The sequence below is a fragment of the Volvox carteri genome (genome assembly GCF_000143455.1).
Source record: "Volvox carteri f. nagariensis unplaced genomic scaffold VOLCAscaffold_17, whole genome shotgun sequence".
NCBI lineage: Eukaryota > Viridiplantae > Chlorophyta > Chlorophyceae > Chlamydomonadales > Volvocaceae > Volvox > Volvox carteri.
Genome location: NW_003307560.1, coordinates 707290 through 728408, shown reverse-complemented (window position 1 = coordinate 728408; position 21119 = coordinate 707290). Strand labels below are relative to the sequence as shown.

The 21119-nt window shown below is 57.0% G+C and overlaps 2 protein-coding genes across 2 annotated transcripts in view; one reads left to right on the top strand and one right to left on the bottom strand.

The window, feature by feature from the left end:
* VOLCADRAFT_120838 (uncharacterized protein) overlaps positions 1-14045 on the bottom strand; it is a gene marked incomplete at its 3' end in the record, with an annotated part of 19011 nt that extends 4966 nt beyond the window's left edge. Inside the window, exons 1-14 of the mRNA XM_002950016.1 lie at positions 13729-14045; positions 13002-13102; positions 12616-12752; positions 12046-12141; positions 11697-11771; positions 11267-11351; positions 10118-10204; positions 9586-9741; positions 5783-5889; positions 4874-5027; positions 3292-4581; positions 2015-2479; positions 1343-1562; positions 292-445 (exon numbers count right to left, since the gene is read on the bottom strand). Of these exons, the coding sequence (XP_002950062.1) occupies positions 292-445; positions 1343-1562; positions 2015-2479; positions 3292-4581; positions 4874-5027; positions 5783-5889; positions 9586-9741; positions 10118-10204; positions 11267-11351; positions 11697-11771; positions 12046-12141; positions 12616-12752; positions 13002-13102; positions 13729-13819 (3218 nt within the window). The 5' untranslated portion in view covers positions 13820-14045. The remainder of the gene's footprint in view (positions 1-291; positions 446-1342; positions 1563-2014; positions 2480-3291; positions 4582-4873; positions 5028-5782; positions 5890-9585; positions 9742-10117; positions 10205-11266; positions 11352-11696; positions 11772-12045; positions 12142-12615; positions 12753-13001; positions 13103-13728) is intronic.
* Positions 14046-15769: 1724 nt separating this feature from the next.
* Positions 15770-21119, top strand: part of ddb1 (UV-damaged DNA binding complex subunit 1 protein) — a gene marked incomplete at both ends in the record, with an annotated part of 17449 nt that continues 12099 nt past the window's right edge. The window contains 9 exons of the mRNA XM_002950135.1: positions 15770-15864; positions 16241-16289; positions 17393-17452; positions 18291-18366; positions 18821-18951; positions 19479-19585; positions 19640-19748; positions 19951-20127; positions 20899-21022. Of these exons, the coding sequence (XP_002950181.1) occupies positions 15770-15864; positions 16241-16289; positions 17393-17452; positions 18291-18366; positions 18821-18951; positions 19479-19585; positions 19640-19748; positions 19951-20127; positions 20899-21022 (928 nt within the window). The remainder of the gene's footprint in view (positions 15865-16240; positions 16290-17392; positions 17453-18290; positions 18367-18820; positions 18952-19478; positions 19586-19639; positions 19749-19950; positions 20128-20898; positions 21023-21119) is intronic.

Genomic DNA, 21119 nt, shown 5'->3' with positions numbered 1-21119 from the left:
CAAGAGTGTAGGAGGGAGGGAGGGAGGGAGAGAAGAGGAAAGGGCGAGGAGGGGATGTGTACTCGGGGGGAAGGGGGTTTGAGGATATCCTGTGACGGCGAGGCGAGGCTGCTGCAAGCGGCATGATGGAAACAACCGACCGACAACGCTCCGAAACCACCAGGCTGCTGCATCATGTATGGATTGGTGTATGGGGTGGGGAAGCAAAAATGCAAATTGCGACAACAAATCCATATGCAATTGTTGGTGCAGAAAGTACCTGCACACACATACATACATACATACACACACCTGTCCGATGCCATGAGCTGCCCCTGGAGTGACTGCAAGGTGTCCATGTACGACGAAACCAGTACGGACATCTGCTGCAGCGCTTCCCCCGCCGACAACCCCTCCAAATGCAGCTCACTGGCGGTGCCGCCGCCGCCGCCGCCAAACCCAAAACCTGGAATCAGCAACTGGGGGGATGTGGCGGCGCCGCCGCCGCCGCCGCCGTGCCCTCCCCCTAGCCTTGACAGCCAGGTATTGCTGTGTGCCTCGGCTATGGGGGGCGTGGAGGAGGCGGCCGCGGCTGCACTAGGAGACGCTGTCCAGGGTGAAAACGGTTTAGAAAGGGAGATGGAGCGACAGGAAAAGGGGGGGGAAAAGGGGGAGGAGGTCACGGCTTTGCAAACCCCCGATTGAAGACAATGGCTGACGTCCCAAGTTGCGAAATGGTGTTGGGGGAAAGGACCTAAGCAGCGCAGCGGCGTGAGCTTTGACGGCGCAAAGAACCCCTCCCTCTTCCATACAACCACATTAGGCAGGCGGCTGGCAGAGGTTAAGGCCTGACTTCTGCTCCTGGCCGACCCGGGTTCACATCCGCCTGCCAACCCCTCGGGTGTTTGAGGGGTGTCGATTTGGGAGGTGGCCCCCCATCATATGGACGATGTAGGACGTGATAATATCAACTTGCGAGCTGACCAGGAACTAAGTTGATGCGCCGTTGATCCGCTAAATTTGGTTGGATGCTGGTGGTGAGTTGCCGAACCCAACGAATACATTCTGAAGTCGGATGGGGTGACGGATTAGGGTGCCCCTCTAGCAGGGGAGAGCAGGGACTGCCCCGGGAAAGGGGGCCGCTGGCGAAGTTAACCACCCTGTAACAACATACAACCACATACTTCTCCCCCACACACACAAACACACACACACACATACTCACGGCTGCACCCAGCTCAGTTCATAGAAACATACATACATACATACATACATACATACATACATACATACATACATACATACACACACATACACACATACACACATACATACATACATACATACATACATACACACTCACTTTCTGCAAGCTGGATTCCTGTCGTCGTCATTATCGTTCCGGAGGGCGACGGCTGCAGCCCCGGCCCCGCCACCTGACGTGCCTGGGAGGCGGACATGGAGGAGGTGATTCGCAACACAGGGCCCCCCGGGCAGGGCAGGTTGTTGGCGGCACCCGCCAGTGCGCTCCACTCCTCCGACAAATTGGTTTCGAAGCGGTGACGAATAAGCGGCGCCAGCAGCTGTGACGGTAGTGGTTGTAGTAGTAGTTGTGGTAGTTGTGGCGGTCGTTGTAATGGTGGTGGTGGTGGTGATAAAAGATAAAAGAGGCGGTGGAGGAGCAAGAGGAGGAGGGGAGGAAGGGAGTAAGCGCGATATGAGTAGAGCGCGAGGAATGGGGACCAGGTCGAGAACATATTGTGATACTGTGCATGTGCATATGTACGTAGTGGTATGTTTGGAGGGGGTAGTGTTGGAGGGAGTGTTGAGGAATTGGCATCACGCGCACATCTGCACCCGCGCACTGAACCCGCTCACACGATACGTGGTGTGCGCGTGCGCTGTTGCTAACTTCACCAGTAGTACGACACATCGACATCCGAAACCCTGCTGCCCAGCGCCGTCCCGACAGTCCCCTCACGCCACGCCACGTCACGTCACGTCCTTCCCCACCCCCTTCCCCACCCCGACCCACCCGGCGCATGAGCAATTGCACATCCGCCATCACCAGCTCCAACAGGGCGCGAGGGAGCCGGTCGGGGAAGGCCAGGTATAACGCAATGTAGGTCGCGCTGCTGCTGCTGCCGTCGGCTCCGCCGCCGCCGTCCCCCCCAATGGCGGCCGACGACGGGACCAGATCCGCCGTCACCAGTACGAGCGAATGCGGCCGGCGCGCGTTGACGCGCGCCATGACGTATATGTCACGTGACGGGCTGTGTACGGCATGTAGGTGGTCGTTGCAGTCGCTAATGATCCAGCCGCCGCGGGTTACGCCGCTGAGGGGCGCGGCGGCGGCGGCGGCGGCGCTCATGCAGAGGTCGCGCAGGGCGGAGTTTTGCCGGGCGCCGGCGGCAGCGGTGGCGGCTCCGACCGCGCCGCTGCCGAGCAGCCCTCCGCGGCCTTGCATCAGCTTCTTCTCTTGGCCTTGCTGAAGCAGCACCTGTCATGTCCGCCGGCACACGGGACGGCGTCCCCGACTTGTTGTGCGAGTGTACGCATGATGTACTCGCGCGTGGTGTACGCATGGTTACTTTTGTCTCTATTCTTGCAAAATTGCATCTTCCTTTGTCGAAAGCAAAAGCTGCTACAATGAAGTTACTTCAAATAGTTCTAAGACACATGCCCGTACGTGCATCCGTGAGCTTGTGAGCTTGTGTGTATCTCTCGCTCGCTCGCTCTCACCCGCGCATGGTGTATTTGGGGGAGGTGGAAGGGCACGGGTAACGTACGGCAGCCCGAAAAGCCTCTATTGCGACACGGCCAAGGGTGGGCGAAGGAATCCCTAGCGCTCTTCCAGGGTATCTGAAACACAACACACACACACACACGGTGGGGTATTTTCCCCTTCCCCTTCTCCCCCCCCAAACGCAACCCCCTGGCCTGCGGCAGTACCAGCAGTCAGGCTCGGAGCGCACCTAGCTGCCCGGCTCCCACACACCGCACGACCCCTACCAGTCTCTCCGTACCATAACCCCCAAGAGCGCGAACCCCCTGCATTACCGTACTTATCCTCCCACCCCCGTCCCGGGCCCCCACATCCAAAATCTCCCCTACCCCATGCACCTCGCCAACCTCCTGCGGGAAGCACCCGCGATTTGCCGTACGTCTCAGAGCATTCCTCCTAGGAGCTGAAAATAGAAGTATATGCTAGAATGCACATTTAATGTTGCGTACAACTATCAGCTACTAAATGTTAGACGTAAACTATACATGTAGTAAACTACATAACACATGGCACAAGGGATCACCTACTTGCAACAGTGTGTGTGAAAGCGGGAAAACGAGGGCCTTATACCGCGAGGGCATGCGGTCCAAGCGACACGTCAGCAGCCCGGAAGGGTTCTGGGCCCCCAGCACGCCCGCACTGCGGCTGTTCGGCGTGCAGAGACGTGCTGCACCGAGGCTGCCACCGCCGCCCCCAACAGCACCAGCACTGACGTCCGGAACTGCGAAACCGCCGCCGTAAAGGCCGGCGACAGCAGCAGCAGCAGCAGCGGCGCCGCCGCCGCCGTTGGTCGTGGCGGCCCCGTCACCGCGCAGACCGGTGCCCAGCAGGCTGGGAGAGCGCTCGATGGAACCCGCGGGAGCGCCGGCGTCGGTAACGCCCAAATGGATGCCAGCGGTACGGTACTGGACCCTGATGCCGCCGCCGCCATGCGAGTGACTGCCGCTGTACAGCGCCGTCGCTGCCGTGCCGTTCGCGCCGCCGCTTCCGCCGCCACCGCCGCCACCGCCGCCGGCAACGGACGCAAGGGCCGGGTGCAGCAGCGGCAACGTCTGGGAGCTCGATCCACCCGCTAACGAATCAATGGCTCCAGGCCCGGCGGCGAAGGCCTCCGCCGCCGTCGTCAGGTCCCGAAATACGACAGCGCTGACCTGCTTCGGCGGCACCAACGCTAGCAATGCGGCCGGTGCCACCGCAAACACATGCTGTAGTCGTGCCGTCAACCCCGCCGCCACCGCCACCGCCAGCTCGCCACTGCCCGTTGCCGACTGTACGGCTTGCACCAGCTCACAGACGTGCCGTACGGGCTCGGGGCCGCAGCTGAAAAGCACCCCCGCCAGCGCTAGGACCACGAGATCCTGCTCCAAGGGTGTATGAAAGATGCTCGGAGGCTGCTCCGAAACCCTGTCTGGCCGGCTAAGGTACAGCGTCAGCGCGCCAACGATTTGCTGGCGGCCGCCGCTGCTCGCGCCGGCCGCGGCGCCTTCGCTTGCGTTGGCCACCGCCATCGCTGCGGCGGCGGCAGTAGTGACGACAGCGTTGGATGCACCGGAGGTTGCGCCGCCGCCTAGCGCGGCTACCAGCATGCCAGCCGCTGAGGTGGCGGATTCTGATGTGGGACAAGGCCGGTCCGCTCCGTCGAGGGGTGCCGCCACGATGGGCACCGCCAAGAAGTCCGTGAAGTGGTGGGCGTTATACAGCAGCTTCCAGTCGGCGGGGAAGGCGGCGCCGCCGCCGGCGCCGCTGCGGCGGCAGTGCAGCGACCCCGCCGAGGAATTGCTGCTGTGGTGCGGACCGACGCTGTACGACTGTACGGCCTGTACGGACAACGGCCAGGAGAAAAAGGGCAGGCCGAACCAGGTAAATGAGGCCCACGGGGACAGCTAGTCACATCGCTGTCCGGGACGGTCAGTGCGGTAAGCCGCCGTGACGGGAAAATATATAAATATCTGCGTTGTGACGTTGCAAAGAGTCACCAAGAGGCGTCGTCGCAATTGCCTTTCCCCTGTCACCTCAAAGGGCCTTATGCGTTCGTCAAACGGTCAAATGGTAGCAGCTGAGGTGGTGTATGGGTACGGAGGTATTGTGAGTGACGCGTCGGTGCCGTACCTTGGTTTCCCAAAGCGACGTCAGGCTAGATGGGCTGTTAGGGTCGTACTCCGAGCGGAGGTGTACGGCGCAGCCGGGCTGGACAGCCTGGCGCATAGGGCCCTTGCTGAGCAGCGCAACGAACGAGTCAGCTGCCTCGTCCAAAATCCAAATGCTGGGTGGAAGAAAAGAGGCGGTGAGGCGACGGCGACGTGACGTGACGACGGCATCGTGGCGTCATGACACATGTACGGCAGTGCGGTAACGCAGCAGGGGGAGTGAGGAAGTGAGGGGGGACAGGTTGCAGTAGTTAACGAGAGCTCCGGCGTCGTATGGGGGTTGCGGCGGGGAGGTGAGGGAGGGGGGGACATTGATCGAAAGACAGAAGGGCGCGAGTGCGTGGTGAAGCATACACGTGCCGTGTCAGGATCGTGGCGGTCAAAAATGGTCGGAAGAACTGGGCAAGGGGAAAAGGGGAAATGGGCAAGGGGAAAGGGAGGGAGAGAGTTTAGAGAAGGGCACGTCCTGATGGCGCGTGGGGTCTATCTGTGTGGGTGTGTGTCGGGCAATAATTGCTGTACTTGCTTCTATTGGTGCCGTACGCCTTTTCTGATTACAATTGTGGAAAAGTTTCGGTCGACCCACATAGGATGTTGGTCCCCTGATGCTGCTGCTGCTAGTGCTGCTGCACGCGGGGCTTGAGCAGGGGAGCTAACCAGGCAGCTGAAGAAACGCCTTTGAATCTTCGCATGCGTGAGTACCATGCTTGACGTGCGCTAAAAATGATGCGCACCGAGCCGGAACAGGAGCCCCTCCCGCACTCGAAACGAGCTGTAGGGCAGTGATGACCCAGCTTGCATGGCATGGACTCTACTGGACATTTCGCTTTTTCAATTACATGCATATGCACCAAAACTTCCTTGCCCGCACCTGGCGCATGCAGCGGAGTATGTTTTTGCAAGCAAATCTACGGCATCCTCAATGCGCGTCCACCAATGGCCTTGAAGCAGCGTTATCTTCCGTTGCACGTCAATTCCCTGCGCGTGAAAGGAAGGGGCGACCCGACTTTTCACAAGTGCGATAACTGTTATCGCGTACACGCATTGCTGTGACCGCATCGTGCCTTCGCACACAAACCTCCTTATAAAACGATTTTATTATAGGGACAAAGAAATGCATGCAATGGAGCGACTGGCCTGAACCGTCACAGTCGCAGGTGCATCACAGCTTGCCATGCTTCCCGGCATCTGGAACCAACCTGAAGCACGCCTTGAGCAAGCTCTGATGCGCGACCACCTGCCAGCACGCTGGCGACTTGGTGATTGGGACTGACCGTCGGCGACGGAACCCTGGGTTGAATGCTTGGTGTAACATTATAAATAGAGGATTCCTTTTCGATATCCGGTTTCGTAGAAACAGCAATAGGAAAAGGGGCTTGAGCGTCAACTGCAGCGTGCGCCACGTCTTTCGTGCCAGTCCCGCCATTTTCCCTTGGATTATCACTACTAGGGTTGCGGCCAAAGCAACACAGGAGGCTTGGCATATGCCCTAAGCCCAAGGGCGGGCTACCAAGCAGCCGTGTCAACGGCTAGGTGACAGCGGAAAATCAGTTCATACTGCTGTCAAGGCATTACTGGAAGCAGCGTGAATGCATAAGTTTACACAAGTCCGTCCTTCGAGAACAGGAGCCAAACAACTATAATTTATCGTACACCATTTGAGTTTTCGCAGACGTATAGAATTGTGTTGCATGAAAGGGCCTTTTGATCTGTTATCGGCTAGTAATACTGCAAAAGGGCAGGCGTACCTCTGGCGATTAGTCTATATGGATGTGTGTCAGAATACATCTGGAGTGCGTTTTGCTTGCTTGTCTGGGACATATTTTCTCTGGTTATGCTGCTGTACTAAGACAACACCACCCCGATGTCTTGCGGGGTGACTGACTGATGTTCTTGCATGCCTTCTATGTTGCGTCTGATCGCGTTTCTCGCCTAAGCAGCAGCTGCATGGTTACCATAGCTATCATTACCTTACGAGTATTTACATTAGGCACGCGTTAGCGTTTCGACACATCCATCAACAGCTTCAAGCCGGGCCCATATGCTGTATCCATGACGCAACAAGACACTTTCTGACGCCAATAATAAGTGGAGCACAATCTGCTTAGGCTTCGTTAACATTAGAAACCCCATGTTCAACTGCCGTCAACTGATCGATCGTACTGCGCGGTTTTTAATGCATTCGTGAATCCACACTTGTGTCTTTGGACTGCTTGTGATCAGCCACGCTCAGTTCAACTTCGCTGTCAATATAACTGCTGGCAACTTCAACGGCATACTTCGTTTTTTGCACCGACCATGCTGCCGCCAAGCAACTCTTTCCCGTAAATAAACCAATCATGGCGTTAGTTGAACGAGGAACAAACTCCTGTGTGAGAGAGCCATAGCCACCTACTTACAAGTGTCCATTGGGGTCATGGGATATCTCTATGGGTTAGGGGAAAGGGGGGAAGGTGACGGCCATCAAGACCCGCAAGGACGCTGCAGCTTTGTTTCCGACGCAACATCGCGGAACACGAACATGAATGGTTAGGCAGTAACATTAGTACACATAAACTAACTACGCCACACCAAACTAATAAATACTCCGTTGTATCGCCACCCGAGCCACCCGTCAACACCTCAGCCCCCATGAGAATATTCAAGAATGTTCCTCCTCCCCCTCCCACACCTTGTATCTAGTGCTCAGTCACAGCAGTACGCGCATGTCACACCCCAAACCGCCAACTCAACCGCTCACCAACATGCCTCCACATGTAAATCTACCGACCCACAAACGCCTGAGGTCACTTATCTCGCCAAGCGCCGCAATCCGTGCAGGTGCGGTACAGCATATGAGGTCTCCCATAACAGACACGCATACAGACGCATACAGCGCATACAGAAATCGCGGCTCAGATCATCTAGACACAGAAACCAATGCCACCAATGCTGACGCAGATTCCTGCCAAACCGAGTTTTACCAAGATGATGAAACGAGGCCCGATCCAACTCCAATCCCAGTGCATGCAATGTCTTCCATCCATCCAAAATACATTACGCGATATCCGTGCCTTCCGAGAGCACAGAGCAGAGCTATAACCCTGCTGCGAGCTAGGCCTGCACACACTCACATCCATAAGCAATGGCATGCATATGTGCCGACATACCCACAGACATACACACAGTCACCCGTGCATGCTAGCTACGGGAAAACGTGGGAGCATTGCCGTATGCGGCACGGCCCACGGCTCCGGAAACCATGAATCCAGGAAGCTGGCTTCGGAGCCCAGAGAGAATCTAACCGGGTCGATACTTGGTCTGGCAGGAGAGACAAGAAAGAAGTCTGAGACGTGTGTGTGTGTGTGCGTGTGTGAATGCGTGCTGAGGGCAGCTTCCCGTGCTGCATTTGTCTAGTTCGGCTATATTAGCATGGCGATGAGAGCAATCGACAGAGGGGAGGAGACAGAAAAGGCGGAAAAGGAGGGAAACGATCAGCCTCAAGCCGCCAACGGAAACGCAGGCGAGGCTGCATGCCTGCCTGCATGCCTGCCTGCATGCCTGCCTGCATGCCTGCCTGCATGCCTGCTCATTTCATGCCTACCTACCTAACTGCTAACCTATCTACCTACCCTACCTACCTGTCTACCTACCTACCTACCTACACAGCAAGAAAATGCTGCAGCGGAACGGGAACGGCTATCATCCGACAGCACGTCCATCCTTAGCAGTTAATTTCCTCTTCATGCTGGCACAACATCACCGCGAGCCACAACGGCGGCCATTCGCCCAAACCTGAACCTCGTACTTTGTGCTTCGTGCGTTGTGTGCAAGCAAAGGTAAGACCACAAACCACAAACGAACACGCCGCCAAACACTTTCGAAACTGGCAAGCAGCTCGATAGCCCCCCCTGACATCACAAGACACAAAAAATTAAAAACACAGACGGGCTCGACTTCTCACCCCCAACCAACCAATAAATCACAACACGCGCATGCACGCAGGCATCCCTGTACGAGTTCCCCGCAGGCAACTGTACCCAAAATTCCCATTCACCCCTTTCTCTCCCACTGGCCATCAACAGCTGAACTAGGAAACTTCATAAACATACAGCCTCAGGATAGGAGTACTGCTGACTGTCCATGACCGGCGGATGACTCAGGCCCAAGCAGTATGACCAGAGGCATTGTGCGGAAACAGCTATCCATTCCGATCGATTCCTTGCATGGCTATACCCCTACAAACCCCGATACCCCTATCACGAAGCTCTCAATGTACGGCCGCGGCCGCTGACACCGCCGCTGAGGTGTGCATGGCCATAGCTGGAACATGCCCCCCTGCCATGCGCTCGTAGGGATTGACACTCCACATGCTCAGCCGCTTGTGCCCAGCGTTGGTAGGCACGAAGGGCCGTGCGGGTGATGGGAAGTTTCGGAGCTGCGGTTGGGGCTGCACGGGGGCACAAAGTACGGCGTGCAGGCGGTAGCTTCATTGCTCTGGACCCTGGCATACGATCAGTTGGCGGCTTGGACGTATCAGCCGTTGCCCCGTTGCATCGCATGAACTTGTGATGCCCTCCCTTCCCCTCCCTTCCCTTCCCCTCCCTGCTTTTACCATCTCCCATCTCCCTTAGCTACCCCACCCTCTTAAGCCTCTCAGCCCAAACCTCCCTTGAGCAATGCGACCCTCCTTACCTTCTCCGGCGGCGCTGGAGACGGGATGTATGTGGGCGAAGAGAGCAGTCCGCAGTATTTTCCCTTGGGCGCCGGGTTGTTGGGCCGCCAGGCAGGTCGACCGTCAGATGCAGAGCGGCTGCGGGTAGGGGACTTGGCCGGGGGCACGGCGTATAGCTGCGGAGGCGGAGGCAGAGATGGAGGCGGCGCACGCGCGGCGCGGTGGGGTGCGCGGTGAGGTGAGGTGAGGCGAGGTAAGGTCCCACAGGCAAAGCACAAGCCGGCGGGGGGGTGTAGCGGCGGGAGCAGGGAAGGGCACGCCAAGGATATGCGGGTGTGCTGCAGGTAGGTAAATGTGTCGTTGGTTTTGGGTGTGTCGCAGCTAAACATGCTAACTACACATACAGTGATCGTTCTTTGTGTTGTTTCGTTGATCACGATGTCCGCGACCACCACAGCGCGTATGACACAGGCGAATGTATCCCTTGGCATACGAGGTGGGAATGTACTGCTCAAGAGCTCCGGAGTGAAGGTGTGTCGTGGTTTGCCGTACCTCGCTATCGGACGTGAAGACGCCGTTGGCGCGCGTGCGGCCCCAAAATGGCTTGGGGATGCGGGCACGTGCTTCGTGTTTGAGGGCCTGCGGACGCGCGGAATGAGGCCAGGAAGAGCTCATTAATTTAGTTGAGCTCGAAGGAGATAGATTCTGAGCAACAGCAAGGGTCGCAGGTGCTCAGTGCCGTCAAAAAAAGCAGTCCGTACCAGGCAAAACCTAGCGACATCTCATGGCTACTAATTTGCAGAGTTGAGCTTCTCCTTGTAATTATGATGCCAAATTCTTTAGTATTGTATAATAGCTATTGAAAAGTTTGCGCACCACGCCGACTCGGTCGAAACCGTGCCTTGGCCGCAACGCGACACCCAATATAGATTTGCAGTCATCTGACACCATCGTACCATTACATCTAAGAAATAATTGTTTTTTTGTATCACAACCAAGTTCTGCCCTAACGGCTACGTTAAATGCTCATCGAGCAAGATTACTGTAACTTCCTGTCAGAAAACTATGGAATCGTTATTGCTCTGTCACAAATCCAACGTAACATGTTCTTCTTTGATAATCCGTTTATGCTAGCGCTGTTGTAGCTCTGTAAGAAACCGTAGAAGCGGTAAATTGCATGCAGAAGTAGGTTTTACGGCACCAAGACGGCACCGAAATTATAACAACCCAGCGATTAAAATCGATATGAGCTACGTATATATCTTAACCCTTAAAGTCCTAAACTTCTGACCCTCCTGAAAATCCGCCACGCTGTGTCGTCCATCCTCTTGGCCGTTTCCCCTCAGGCTACGGCTTTTTCTTTCCTACCGCATCAACCCTTAAGCTAGGCCGTATCCGGGACCGCGGATTTTGCTTTCCTTGACATCCCTTCACCTTTTTGTATCCGCCACTCAGCCATCCAGTACCGGCCAGGCACTCACTCAACTACCTAGACAGCTTACATCCACTACCAGCCCACCACCAGCCCACACCAAACCCCTAGCCCCTGGTGGCGCGGCCCCCCCCCCCCACATACACAGCCCACAGCCCGCAGCACCCCCATGATGCATTCGCAACAACCCATTCTCAAAGCGCTCGTACCCGTGCAACTTCCTCCCCGTCATCTCCCCGCCCAGCCCCTAGGGGGCTCCAGCTTCCCACCTTTTCCAGTGTACGACCCCGCTGGTACTCATCCGGTACGTACGTGTACGACCCGCCGGACAGCAGGCGGTACTGATCAGGGTACCTGCGTACGTTCAGTACAGCACACAGCGCCCGGTGGGCCCGGAAAACATTAAACTCAAGAGAGCCGCGAGCCCCGCGCACGAGTAAACCGTGGGTGCTGGTGTTCCCCACAATAAAGATTCTCTGGTGTAATTTTAATTTACTAAAATGTATGTGCGTCTGTCGCTCCGGGAAACAGCCACAAGCACAGCACAGCAAGCAAATCCAAAGGTCTAACATCCCTCCATCCTGTCCCCATCCAGCCCTGCAGTCATCCAGCCAGGTGGGCAAGTCAACCAACTCTCTGAGTGTTCGAGAGGGCTCCCCTCACACGTAGCTACGTGGTCACTCTACCCGGCACACTTACCCGGGACCGCCCTTCCTGGGGGGCTTGGTGTAGATGTTCCCTAGCGCATCCGTGTCCACAGGGGCCGTGATGGGGCTGAGGGGCACCAGGAGGCGGGTGTGCGTGTGCATGTGAGGGGAAAGAGGGGGGGAAATGGGAGGAGGGGGAGGGTTTTAAATGCAAGAAAGCCTAAAGAAACGGTGGGGGGGAGGGGGGGACGGAGGGCGGCGCACAAACACACGCACACATACACACACGCACGCACACTAACCCCCGGGAAGGGCGGCGGGGGCTCACTGGGCGGGAAGAAACACATACTGCCGCATGTTGCTGCTGCTTGAAGCACACGCATACATACAGACAAACGCACCGTCGCGTGTCGCTGTGGTCCCCACTGCCCTCTGGTACGGCAAAGAATAAGCTGATGGGCCCGAAGGTGCCGTACAGGGACCCCGATGCCTTTCCCCTGCGGACGGGTCGCCAAAGAGAAACCGCCGGATGGAGAGCGGTAAGCGAAAGTCTGTCAGTCTGTCTGTCTGTCTGTTTGCCTATCTGTGTCTATGTGCGCATTCCTGTGTTCGTGATATGCTCTCGCATTTTCCAATTATAGTTTCAATTAGCGTTTCGCTCCGTCGTCATCATCATCATCATCATCATCATCATCATCATCATCGTCACCACCACATCTCAATCTCCAGGGCTCTCGCCATTGCTCCATCGGGTCGCCGTCGTCATCACCGCCCTGGGTCACTAGGTTGGCAGAGCGTCAAGACCCAGCTTGTGGCAGTTCCGTCTCTCCCACATACACGGCCCCTCGCCGTCCCATTCCCACAGTATCCGCGAGAACCCCTCCCGGGCCCCAGCTGACTGACCCACACACAAGGGTCGAGAGAGGGGGGGAGATCGGCGGTGGGTTAAGAGGAGGCTTCCCTGTACTCACGGGCGCTGCGAAGGGTTGCTGGGGCGGAAGGGCTTATCGTGGAGAGGCCGACCTCCCGATTGGGGTATGGCCGTACTTGGTTTCGCCCTGGCCGCAACGATGGTGGGTAGGTCCAAGGGCTCCGAGTACTGGTCAGCCTGTGTAGGAGGTAGACAGATAGGTAGGCAGGTAGGTAGACAGGTAGGTAGGTAGGTAGTTAGGTAGGGATTGAGCGGGAATAGGTTTAAAGGAGGAAAATTAGGAAGCGGTGTGCCTGAAAGGAAAGGCAATATGCGACATACATACATGCGCGCGGGAGTTACTCTCTGACTTGGCCCCATAATAATGGGCATCTCCCCTTTCCCGCGGCTCGGGCCTTCCCTTCCGGTGCCTCCCTTCCTCCCTACCGGGGTGGCTAGCTTGAGGCTCTTGTCGAACCAGGTGTCAGGTCCCTTCCCGGAAATCGCGGTGCAGTCAGGAACCTCGAACTGCTTGCCATTGTGTCGAGCTGGTGCGGGGCAACGTGTATGCAGGCAAGGAAGCGAGGGGCGATGTGGTATAGTAAGCCGGGGGATGAGCGATTTGCGCAGACGAGGCTGGGGGGCGTGGTTGTTGGGGCGGTTGGGGTGGTTGCGGGTTGTTGGGTTAGAGGCTGAGGGTGCTTAGAGAGACGGGATGGGAAGGCCTGTGATGAGGGACTTGCGCGTTGAGGTCCACGCGGTTTGGGTGGGTGGCGAAAGGTAGACAGATGGGGTTGGGGATGCTGCCGCGACTTGGGCGCGAGGTTTCGAGTGGTGCCGGACATGTAGGTATAGGCGTGGTGGCTTAGGCCACCCGGAGCTCATGGAGGAATATGGTGTGCGTTTGTGGGTTGGGTCTAGGAGAATGACTGCATGCGCGCGTCCTATTGTCTTGTTTTGCAATAGAGCTTGAGAGAGGGGCTGGAGGTGCAAGCTTGAGGGGGACCTGGCGCGTTGGCAACGCCCGGCAGGTTTGCGTGGAAGGCCGTTCAGCGGGTGGGTGGAGTTGAAGTACGCCCTCGACTTCAGCTGCTGAAATTTGGAATTGGCATGTAGGTAAGGGTTGTTGATTGCTGCGCTCAGCGTTGGTTTCAGGCGCCGGGCGTGCACTTACTGTGGACATCGACAGGCTTGTCATAAGGCTCCCCGCTGACCGCAAGTCCCTTTTCTTCCTGGAATACACCAAACAATGGCTGATCCGCCATGGCTGCGACGATGTCGCTATCTACAGGGCTCGCCTTCGAGGATGTAACATTGACAACGCCCAACGCTGATTCATCGGATAAATATTGTAGAGTTCAGTAATTATTAGGTGTTATGCATACACATAATACAGGACTGGCTTCCTACTCCGCTCCCTCTTTGTTATGCAGCCCTTCGCGAAGAGCCGTAGGAATGGATGCGCAAGTGTGCTTAATCAAGCGGTAAATGCAATGATGCCCAAACGCAAAAATGCGAAAATTCTCCCCGACACATGATGGCTTCGAAGAAGAGCTGAACGCGGGATTTGGCCATCTCCCGTACTTCTCAATAGCGCGCCTAGATAGCAGGCTCCATTGGGCCCCCAGTTTGCGCATGTCGCAGTAATCCTTCATTTTTTGAAGCCGTCAATAAATACCATCAAGCATGCGATACGTGGAGTTGCGCCAGGCCATTGCGCTGACGTAGTACCGGGGACAGCTCCAAAGTTCCCCAGGGCATTAACCACAGATTTCACAGGCAATAATGAGTTGATTCCTTGGCTATTTTAGTAATGTGGCAGTGTCTCTCAAGGCATTGCTATACTTTGCTGTGCTGTAAACTGCTGTACAATCCTAGCTAGCTGTTACCTTGCTTGCGAAGTCCCACCAAGCTCAACAGCTCCTCTTAATAATAGAAAATCATGGCCAGCATATCATAAAATGCAGGAAGCTTTAGCTTATTGTGACTACTGTGTGTGTCTGTTACATGGTCGTGGGGTGCCTGCCCCGTACCTGCAAACCTTCCGATACGAGCCAGGAGCTCAAGGGATGCCCAATTCGAGCCGAGGGCTCAACTGCGACTACTGACTACGGAGCCGGTCCGCTACCAGAGCTGTCCTGCCAGACCTCCCGGACACCTTCCATGCTGCCAAACCACAGTTTACTTTTCTAGTCGAAGCTACCACCCGAAGGATTTCATATCGCAGCTCAGAGCATTTCGCCTTAGCCCGCCCCCACCTAGCTCACCCGGCTTTCACTCACCTAATGAACGGTCCGCCACTGTTTCATATGCCTCTCACTTGGTGGGATTCCCACTGCCGCGATTAGAAGAACAAAATAGCACAACTAATCTGGGTCTTTATCTGGGTTGGGATCTCGGACCTGTGTCACGGTTAGGATGGTGGTGAGGAAGTCAAAAACAAAGCTCCTGCACACAGCTTTCACGCTGTTCCATCCGGCCCGATGCTGCCGCTGCCGCCCCTGCCAGTCATCCGCGTGTGCACAGGCGGTAAGTGGCTCCGGAACCATCCAATTACCATCAAATACATATGAAGGAGCATGGGCCCAACCGAGGAATGATCGCGACTAAAGCACGACACCCACACCGCGCGGTGCAATGGCAACGAACCTGTTGTGGGCTAGCTGGGTAAGGGAGAGCTGCATTTCCCGCCCCGTGGCTTCCTGGAGTGGGGTCTAAAGTGCTAGGCTAAACTTTTGAGGTCAAGTATTTGACGAGCGAGGTGCTTTTTGACGCGCTGCAAGGCGGACACTGGAGGACTGGCGGAGCTAAGTACCGGTAGTCGTACTCTTTTGCCATACAGCACGGATGGGCGACGTTATCGCATTAAGCACCTGCTTCGTTTACTTCAATCGCGAAGTGCGCGCCGTGGCAGGTCCTGCATTTCGCATACACCTTAGGCTGCTGGCGTCGAGGTCACCAATTGCGCACTAGGGCGCTTGTTTGTCTCCAACACAGTACCCAGCGCGATTTCATAAGCAGTTTGCCTTGATCAAAATGTTTTGAACTGAAAAAACGTGAGGCCTTTTGTCGCATTTGGAACTCTCGGAACTGGACATAAATTGCACAGGCACTGAAGTCCAGAACAGCAACTTGAAATATTGTTCCAAGTGGAGAGCAAGAAAGTAATAATGGAGGTTGATGTGCCTGGGCTAGGCGCCTCTGCGGCCGGTTGCTTTAATTACGTGGTTACCGCTCACAAGCCCACGGCGGTGACACATGCTGTGGTGGCGAGCTTCACAGGGCCCAACGATGTAAATCTTATAACAGCGTAAGTTCCGAGCGCACTGCTCTGCACTCGTCAACCCCCCTCCCTATCGTGCCATAATCCTTCGGCGTCACGGGCGCCTGAAGGTCCCTAATCCATGCGAGGCATCGAATCCCCCCGGCCCTCTCGGTATCAACCGCAAAAACGCATGCCTCTAAATCCCATCCTGCCTACCTGCCTTCCTGAAATGCTATTTGAAATTCGCTTGACCCGGCTACCCTGTCCGCTTTCTCGGGATTCATGCCTCATCCCCGCTCATCCATGTCACGACGCCGTTCCATTGCATAGTAACCTACATCCGGAAAGAATCCGGTTTCCATCTGGCTCCATCATGCTAGCAAGCACCTCCTCATTTCCTACCGTCCCCTCACCCCCACAGTTGCTCTACACGCCTTGAGATCCGCACGCTGGGGCCGCAGGGGCTGTCGGTAGGAAAAACGGGGAATCCAAATGCTCCTTTGAGCAGGTTGCCGGGACGTATGCCGGACGTTGTACAGGGGGGGTTCGTGGGGCCTTTCCGATCGCTACGCAGACCAGGCCAATAAACCGTTTGCATGAGGCTTGAGATATAGGGAGGGAAGCGAGGTAGTTTTCGTGGGCATAGCTGTGAGACCGACTCCGTCCGAAATATGTGCCTGAGAGCAAGGTACAGACTCAGCAAGGTGCGGCGATGGGGATTTTCCTGTCTGGCCGGACGTGAGACAGCGGGCCAGGACGGCACGGCACGGCACTGCCCGGCCGGCGGCCAAGGGGCCCCCCCGCAGCGATTTCTCCAACGTCACGTCACGGAATTGACATGAGGACGAACCTGCGATGTGGGTCACCCTAGATGTGTGAAATTTTCCTCAGCCGACGAAGTCCCTGATAGGGCTCCTGATAAAAAGCCGACCCAGATCATGAAGGGCCAGGCAAACAGCTGGCCAAGCCGAGCCCCGGGGTTGCTAGATAGGCAATTGGTAGAGAGGTCGGGTAGGAAGTCCGACCAAAGGCCATTTTCATCGGGATTGGGAGTTGGATCAGTTTGGTTAGGCGGGCGTTGTGAAGTAAGCAGGGGAGGAATCAGGGTTGAGGCTGAGATGGGTCCAATAGGGCTCACTGGCGAGGGTGGTTACCGGTGCAACCGTCGTGTAGACTTCCTGGCTGGGTGCAGGCCCTCTGGTGGGGGCCCCTGCCGTCCGGCTGGCTGCTAGGCTGGCTGCTAGGCTGGCTAGGGAGTTGCTGGTGGCATGGCTAGCGGAGCAGGATTGCTCTGGGGCCTTGCCGCTCTGGGGAAGATTGAACACCCCATCCCCCCGCACACACACGCATGCACACATAAGTTGCCAATTCTGGGGTGGCACGTTGCATGGCAACAGCGCACGTGTGGCCTTCCTTAGGTGCGTTAGGAAGTCCGCTGCGGGGGCTTGCTTGAGCATGGGGCCGACGACGCGGCGCCACCCATACACGTCACATGTGTTTTTCCAACCCCTTCATCTCAATTTCCCCTCCCTCTCTCCAACCCCTTTGTGGTTCGTCTCATCCCCCTCCACAGGCCGTTCTAGACGTGCCCATCTACGGCAATATCAGCGCCCTGCAGGTCTTTCGACCCCGGGTGAGTACTGCACCTGTACTGCATCTGTACCGCTCTACTGTAATACGGCAGAGTATTGTACTGTGAAGTGTAACCTACCGTTGCCGTAGTGCTAGCGCCCCGGCCATGTAGGCTTTAAGTATAGGCCCACGTTGCTGTGAGTCTTAGCTGCATGGATGCGATGGAGTCGCGGGCAGTTATGCTTGCCGCGACCCAATTCGTGTTGGGTATTGTACAGCCTTTTGGTTTGCTTGCGTGAAGATGGCTTTAAGGAGAGCGTCAAAGTACGGGAATGTGACCCAGTCGCGTGTCGGTGGAGCCGAAGATGCAGGTCCCTTGGTCTCGGAGCTCGGCTCGGCACGCGGCTTGGTCCCGTCGAGGTGTAGAAGTCGCTTGTTTCATCTTCCTCTGCTGTCCCAAACTTCCATCTCCTTCAACCAATTTGCCTTTCATCCCCTACACCCTGCTCCCTGGGCTATTGGATGGTGTGAAAAGCAAAGTGCGACGTGGTGTAGAATTAACAGCAACACCTAGGAAGGAGGTTGGGCGGTATCCGGCGGTATGGAGGGCTACGGTGGTGGTAGCGGGGTGGGGTGTGGGATGGAGCCTGTCCACCCCGGAGCTCAGCGGTTGAGACTTCTTCAAAGATCTGCAGGACCCGTACCTCTCGCCTTCCTCTCCCAATCGTCCCCCGAATCGCCACACCGTCTTATGTGGCCACCTGGGAGTTGTTTGACCACCGCCCACCTCCGCGAATGCTGTCCTTGGACCTGCCCCGCCCACCCGCCGCCTCATTTAAACCGCCACCACACCACATGCCTCTGTTTACCGGGGGTCGTGTGGAAATGTCCCCTCCCAGGACCTTCATGCGGACTTGCTTTTCATCCTGACGGAAAAGTACAAGTTTTGTGTACTGCAGTACGACGCAGCCAAAGGTGAGCTGCTGTCGCTGGTGCTGGTGCTGCTGCTGTTGGTGGTTTTGCAGCGAGTAGTGGTTTTCCGAATTTCAGTTTCAGCTTTCTTTTATCACAATAAAAACGTGTTCAACGAGGCTGTGGCCTACATGCCGCCATCGGATGACGATGTCGCCAGACACCAGAAGAAGACACGAAGAACGTTTTGTTTTCCTCACCAGTGCGTCTATATGAGGTGAAGGAGCGGCGGGCAGGTGTTCTTCACAGCTGCATCGCGGCCATGCTATGGTATCGGCTACCTGGCTTGGAAGCGGCCTTCCCGGGACTCGTACCTCGAAAACCGTGTACCATCCTGACTTGACCGGCTTTACGCCGGTAGTCCCGCTTTCCTGTCGGTTGGCGACAGGAGCTTCAAATTGGCATTGCTGAACTGGGTTCGTTATGGTTGATAGCGGTTGTCGGTTGTCGTACGCAGGTCAGCTTTTGACCCGTGCCAATGGTGACGTGGCGGACCGCATTGGTCGTCCCGCTGAAAACGGGCAACTGGGAGTGGTGGACCCGGCATGTCGCCTCATCGGGCTACACTTGTACGACGGAATGCTCAAGGTACGGCATGTTTACGGTAGTTTACGAAGATGAGATGAGCTCGTCGCTCTTCCCGATGCGCACATCGTACATCTCGGCCCACCATTATTTCCTTTTCAACATGCCGTTTCCACTTCCCTACGACATAGCTGGTGTATCCTTGGGTGTATCAGCGAAGGGGCTCCTTCACTCACCCTCACCCTCCAGACGGAATTCCGAAACCCGCGAAATCTCGTCCCCGAAGTCGCCAGATCCCCCGCCTCCTTCCTGGATCTTCCTTCCCGGTTTGCGTTCCTTCCTCCCCTCGTTTCCTCCCTCCCCTCCAAGACGCCGAGAGATCTTTTGTTTTCCTTGATTTTGCATCCCACACATCCGAACCCCCCCCCCAGAAACGTTGACAATTGACCTTTTGCTTCTTGCATGTCTTTTAGACCACCATCATCATATTGTGACCGGCAAGGTCAGCCCCAGTTAGGTTTTGACTCTCCCACGTGATTTCTCCTTTTTTACCTCCCCCCCCTTCCCCAAACGCCAACCCCGCGCTGAAGGTCATTCCCATGGACGACCGAAGCGGCCAGCTGTCCGAGGCCTTCAGTGTGCGGCTAGAGGAGCTGTCCGTGCTGGACATGGCCTGGCTGCACCCGCAGCCCCCGGGGTTAGGGGCGGGACCCAGCGGGGCGGGGGGCAGCGGCGCGGGGCCCAGCGGAAGCGGTGGCGGTGGTGGTGGGTCCCCGGGCCGGCCGCTGCTGTGTGTCCTGCACCAGGACCCCAAAGGTGCCCGCCACGTCAAGACCTACGAGATGCAGCTGGGGGCTAATGTGAGTTGGGTCGGGTCAGGGAGGGGGAGCGGAGAGGAGGGTGTGGGATGGGGATGGGGGGACGGATGGGTTGCTGTGTGTGTGTGTGTATGTGTGCCTCTAGTCCCGTGTGTCTTCGGATCCTCTGGAATTTTTTCTCCCCTTTCCCCCCGCCAGCCAGCCAGCTCTCCCTTACCCTCACTCATCCCACCGGTACGCGCAGGACCTCTTAGACGGTCCCTGGCAACAGCAGCATGTCGACAGCGGCGCGGCGCTGCTCATACCCGTACCCTCGCCACTGGGGGGTGTGGTAGTTGTGGGCGAGAATGTGGTGTCGTACCTGGGAGGCCCGGGGGGCCAGGCGCCCGTGTCAGCGCCACTGAGGCAAACCATCGTCACGGTAGGTGGGGCTCGGGGCTCGGGTGGGTTCTGAGTGTCAGGTGGCAGCACGGGGCAATGGGGGTGAGGTGGGGCTCGGGGCCCTAATCACCCGCCAGCTTGGCTTGTGTAGAGCTTAAAATAGAGCATTCGAGTTTGGAAACTTGGATGATGTTGGAGTGATGGCCGTCGTCATGGGGGTGGTCGGGCGGGCGGGCAGGCGAGCGCGGGAGGGTTGGGAGGGGGAGGAGGTTCGCGTGGCGTTTTTGTGTTGCGGGGCTTCGCAAGCATACGACTACTACACCTTGATTGGGCCTAGGGTGCCGCACTCCTCGTTGCCTTTTCTTCCCGGGGCGATACACGCGGTAATGCTTACTGGCACACAGCATTCAACAAGTTGCGCCCCGCTATACACATCTCCGTGCACATTTCCAAAATCCAAATCCAACCACCCGCCAGCTGCTGTCCCTTGCTGTCCACCACACGCAGTTTCTCGACCTCATCACTCCCCTTCCTTGGCTTCCTCCTCCCTCACCTGCTCCCTCAGATCGACTGTGGTTCGTCTTTCCCTCCCTTCCTCCTTCCCACCCTCCCTCCCTCCCGTCCTCCTTCCCTCCCTCCCTCCCCCACACCTCCTTCCCGTACTGCCCTCCTCCCTCTCCTCTTTCTCTCTCACTTGGTACTTTAGACTTTGCAAGTTTTTCCCTCGACGTGTGCACATACTTCCCTCTTCCACCCCTCCCCCCTCCCTCTCTCTAACCCCCTCCCTCCTTTCGCCCCCCCCCATTTCCAGGCCTGGTGTCCGGTGGACCCGGATGGCTCTCGCTTCCTGCTGGGGAACCGTCAGGGGGGCATGCAGCTGCTGGTGCTAGCACACGACGGGAGCAGGGTCAGCGGACTTAGAACTGAGCCGCTCGGTGAGGAGTCAGGAAGTAGGGAGGGGACGAGAGGATGGTTCGAGCGGGAAACAGAGGAGGAGGAGGATGGGGGAGGAGGAGGAGGGGGAGGGGGAGT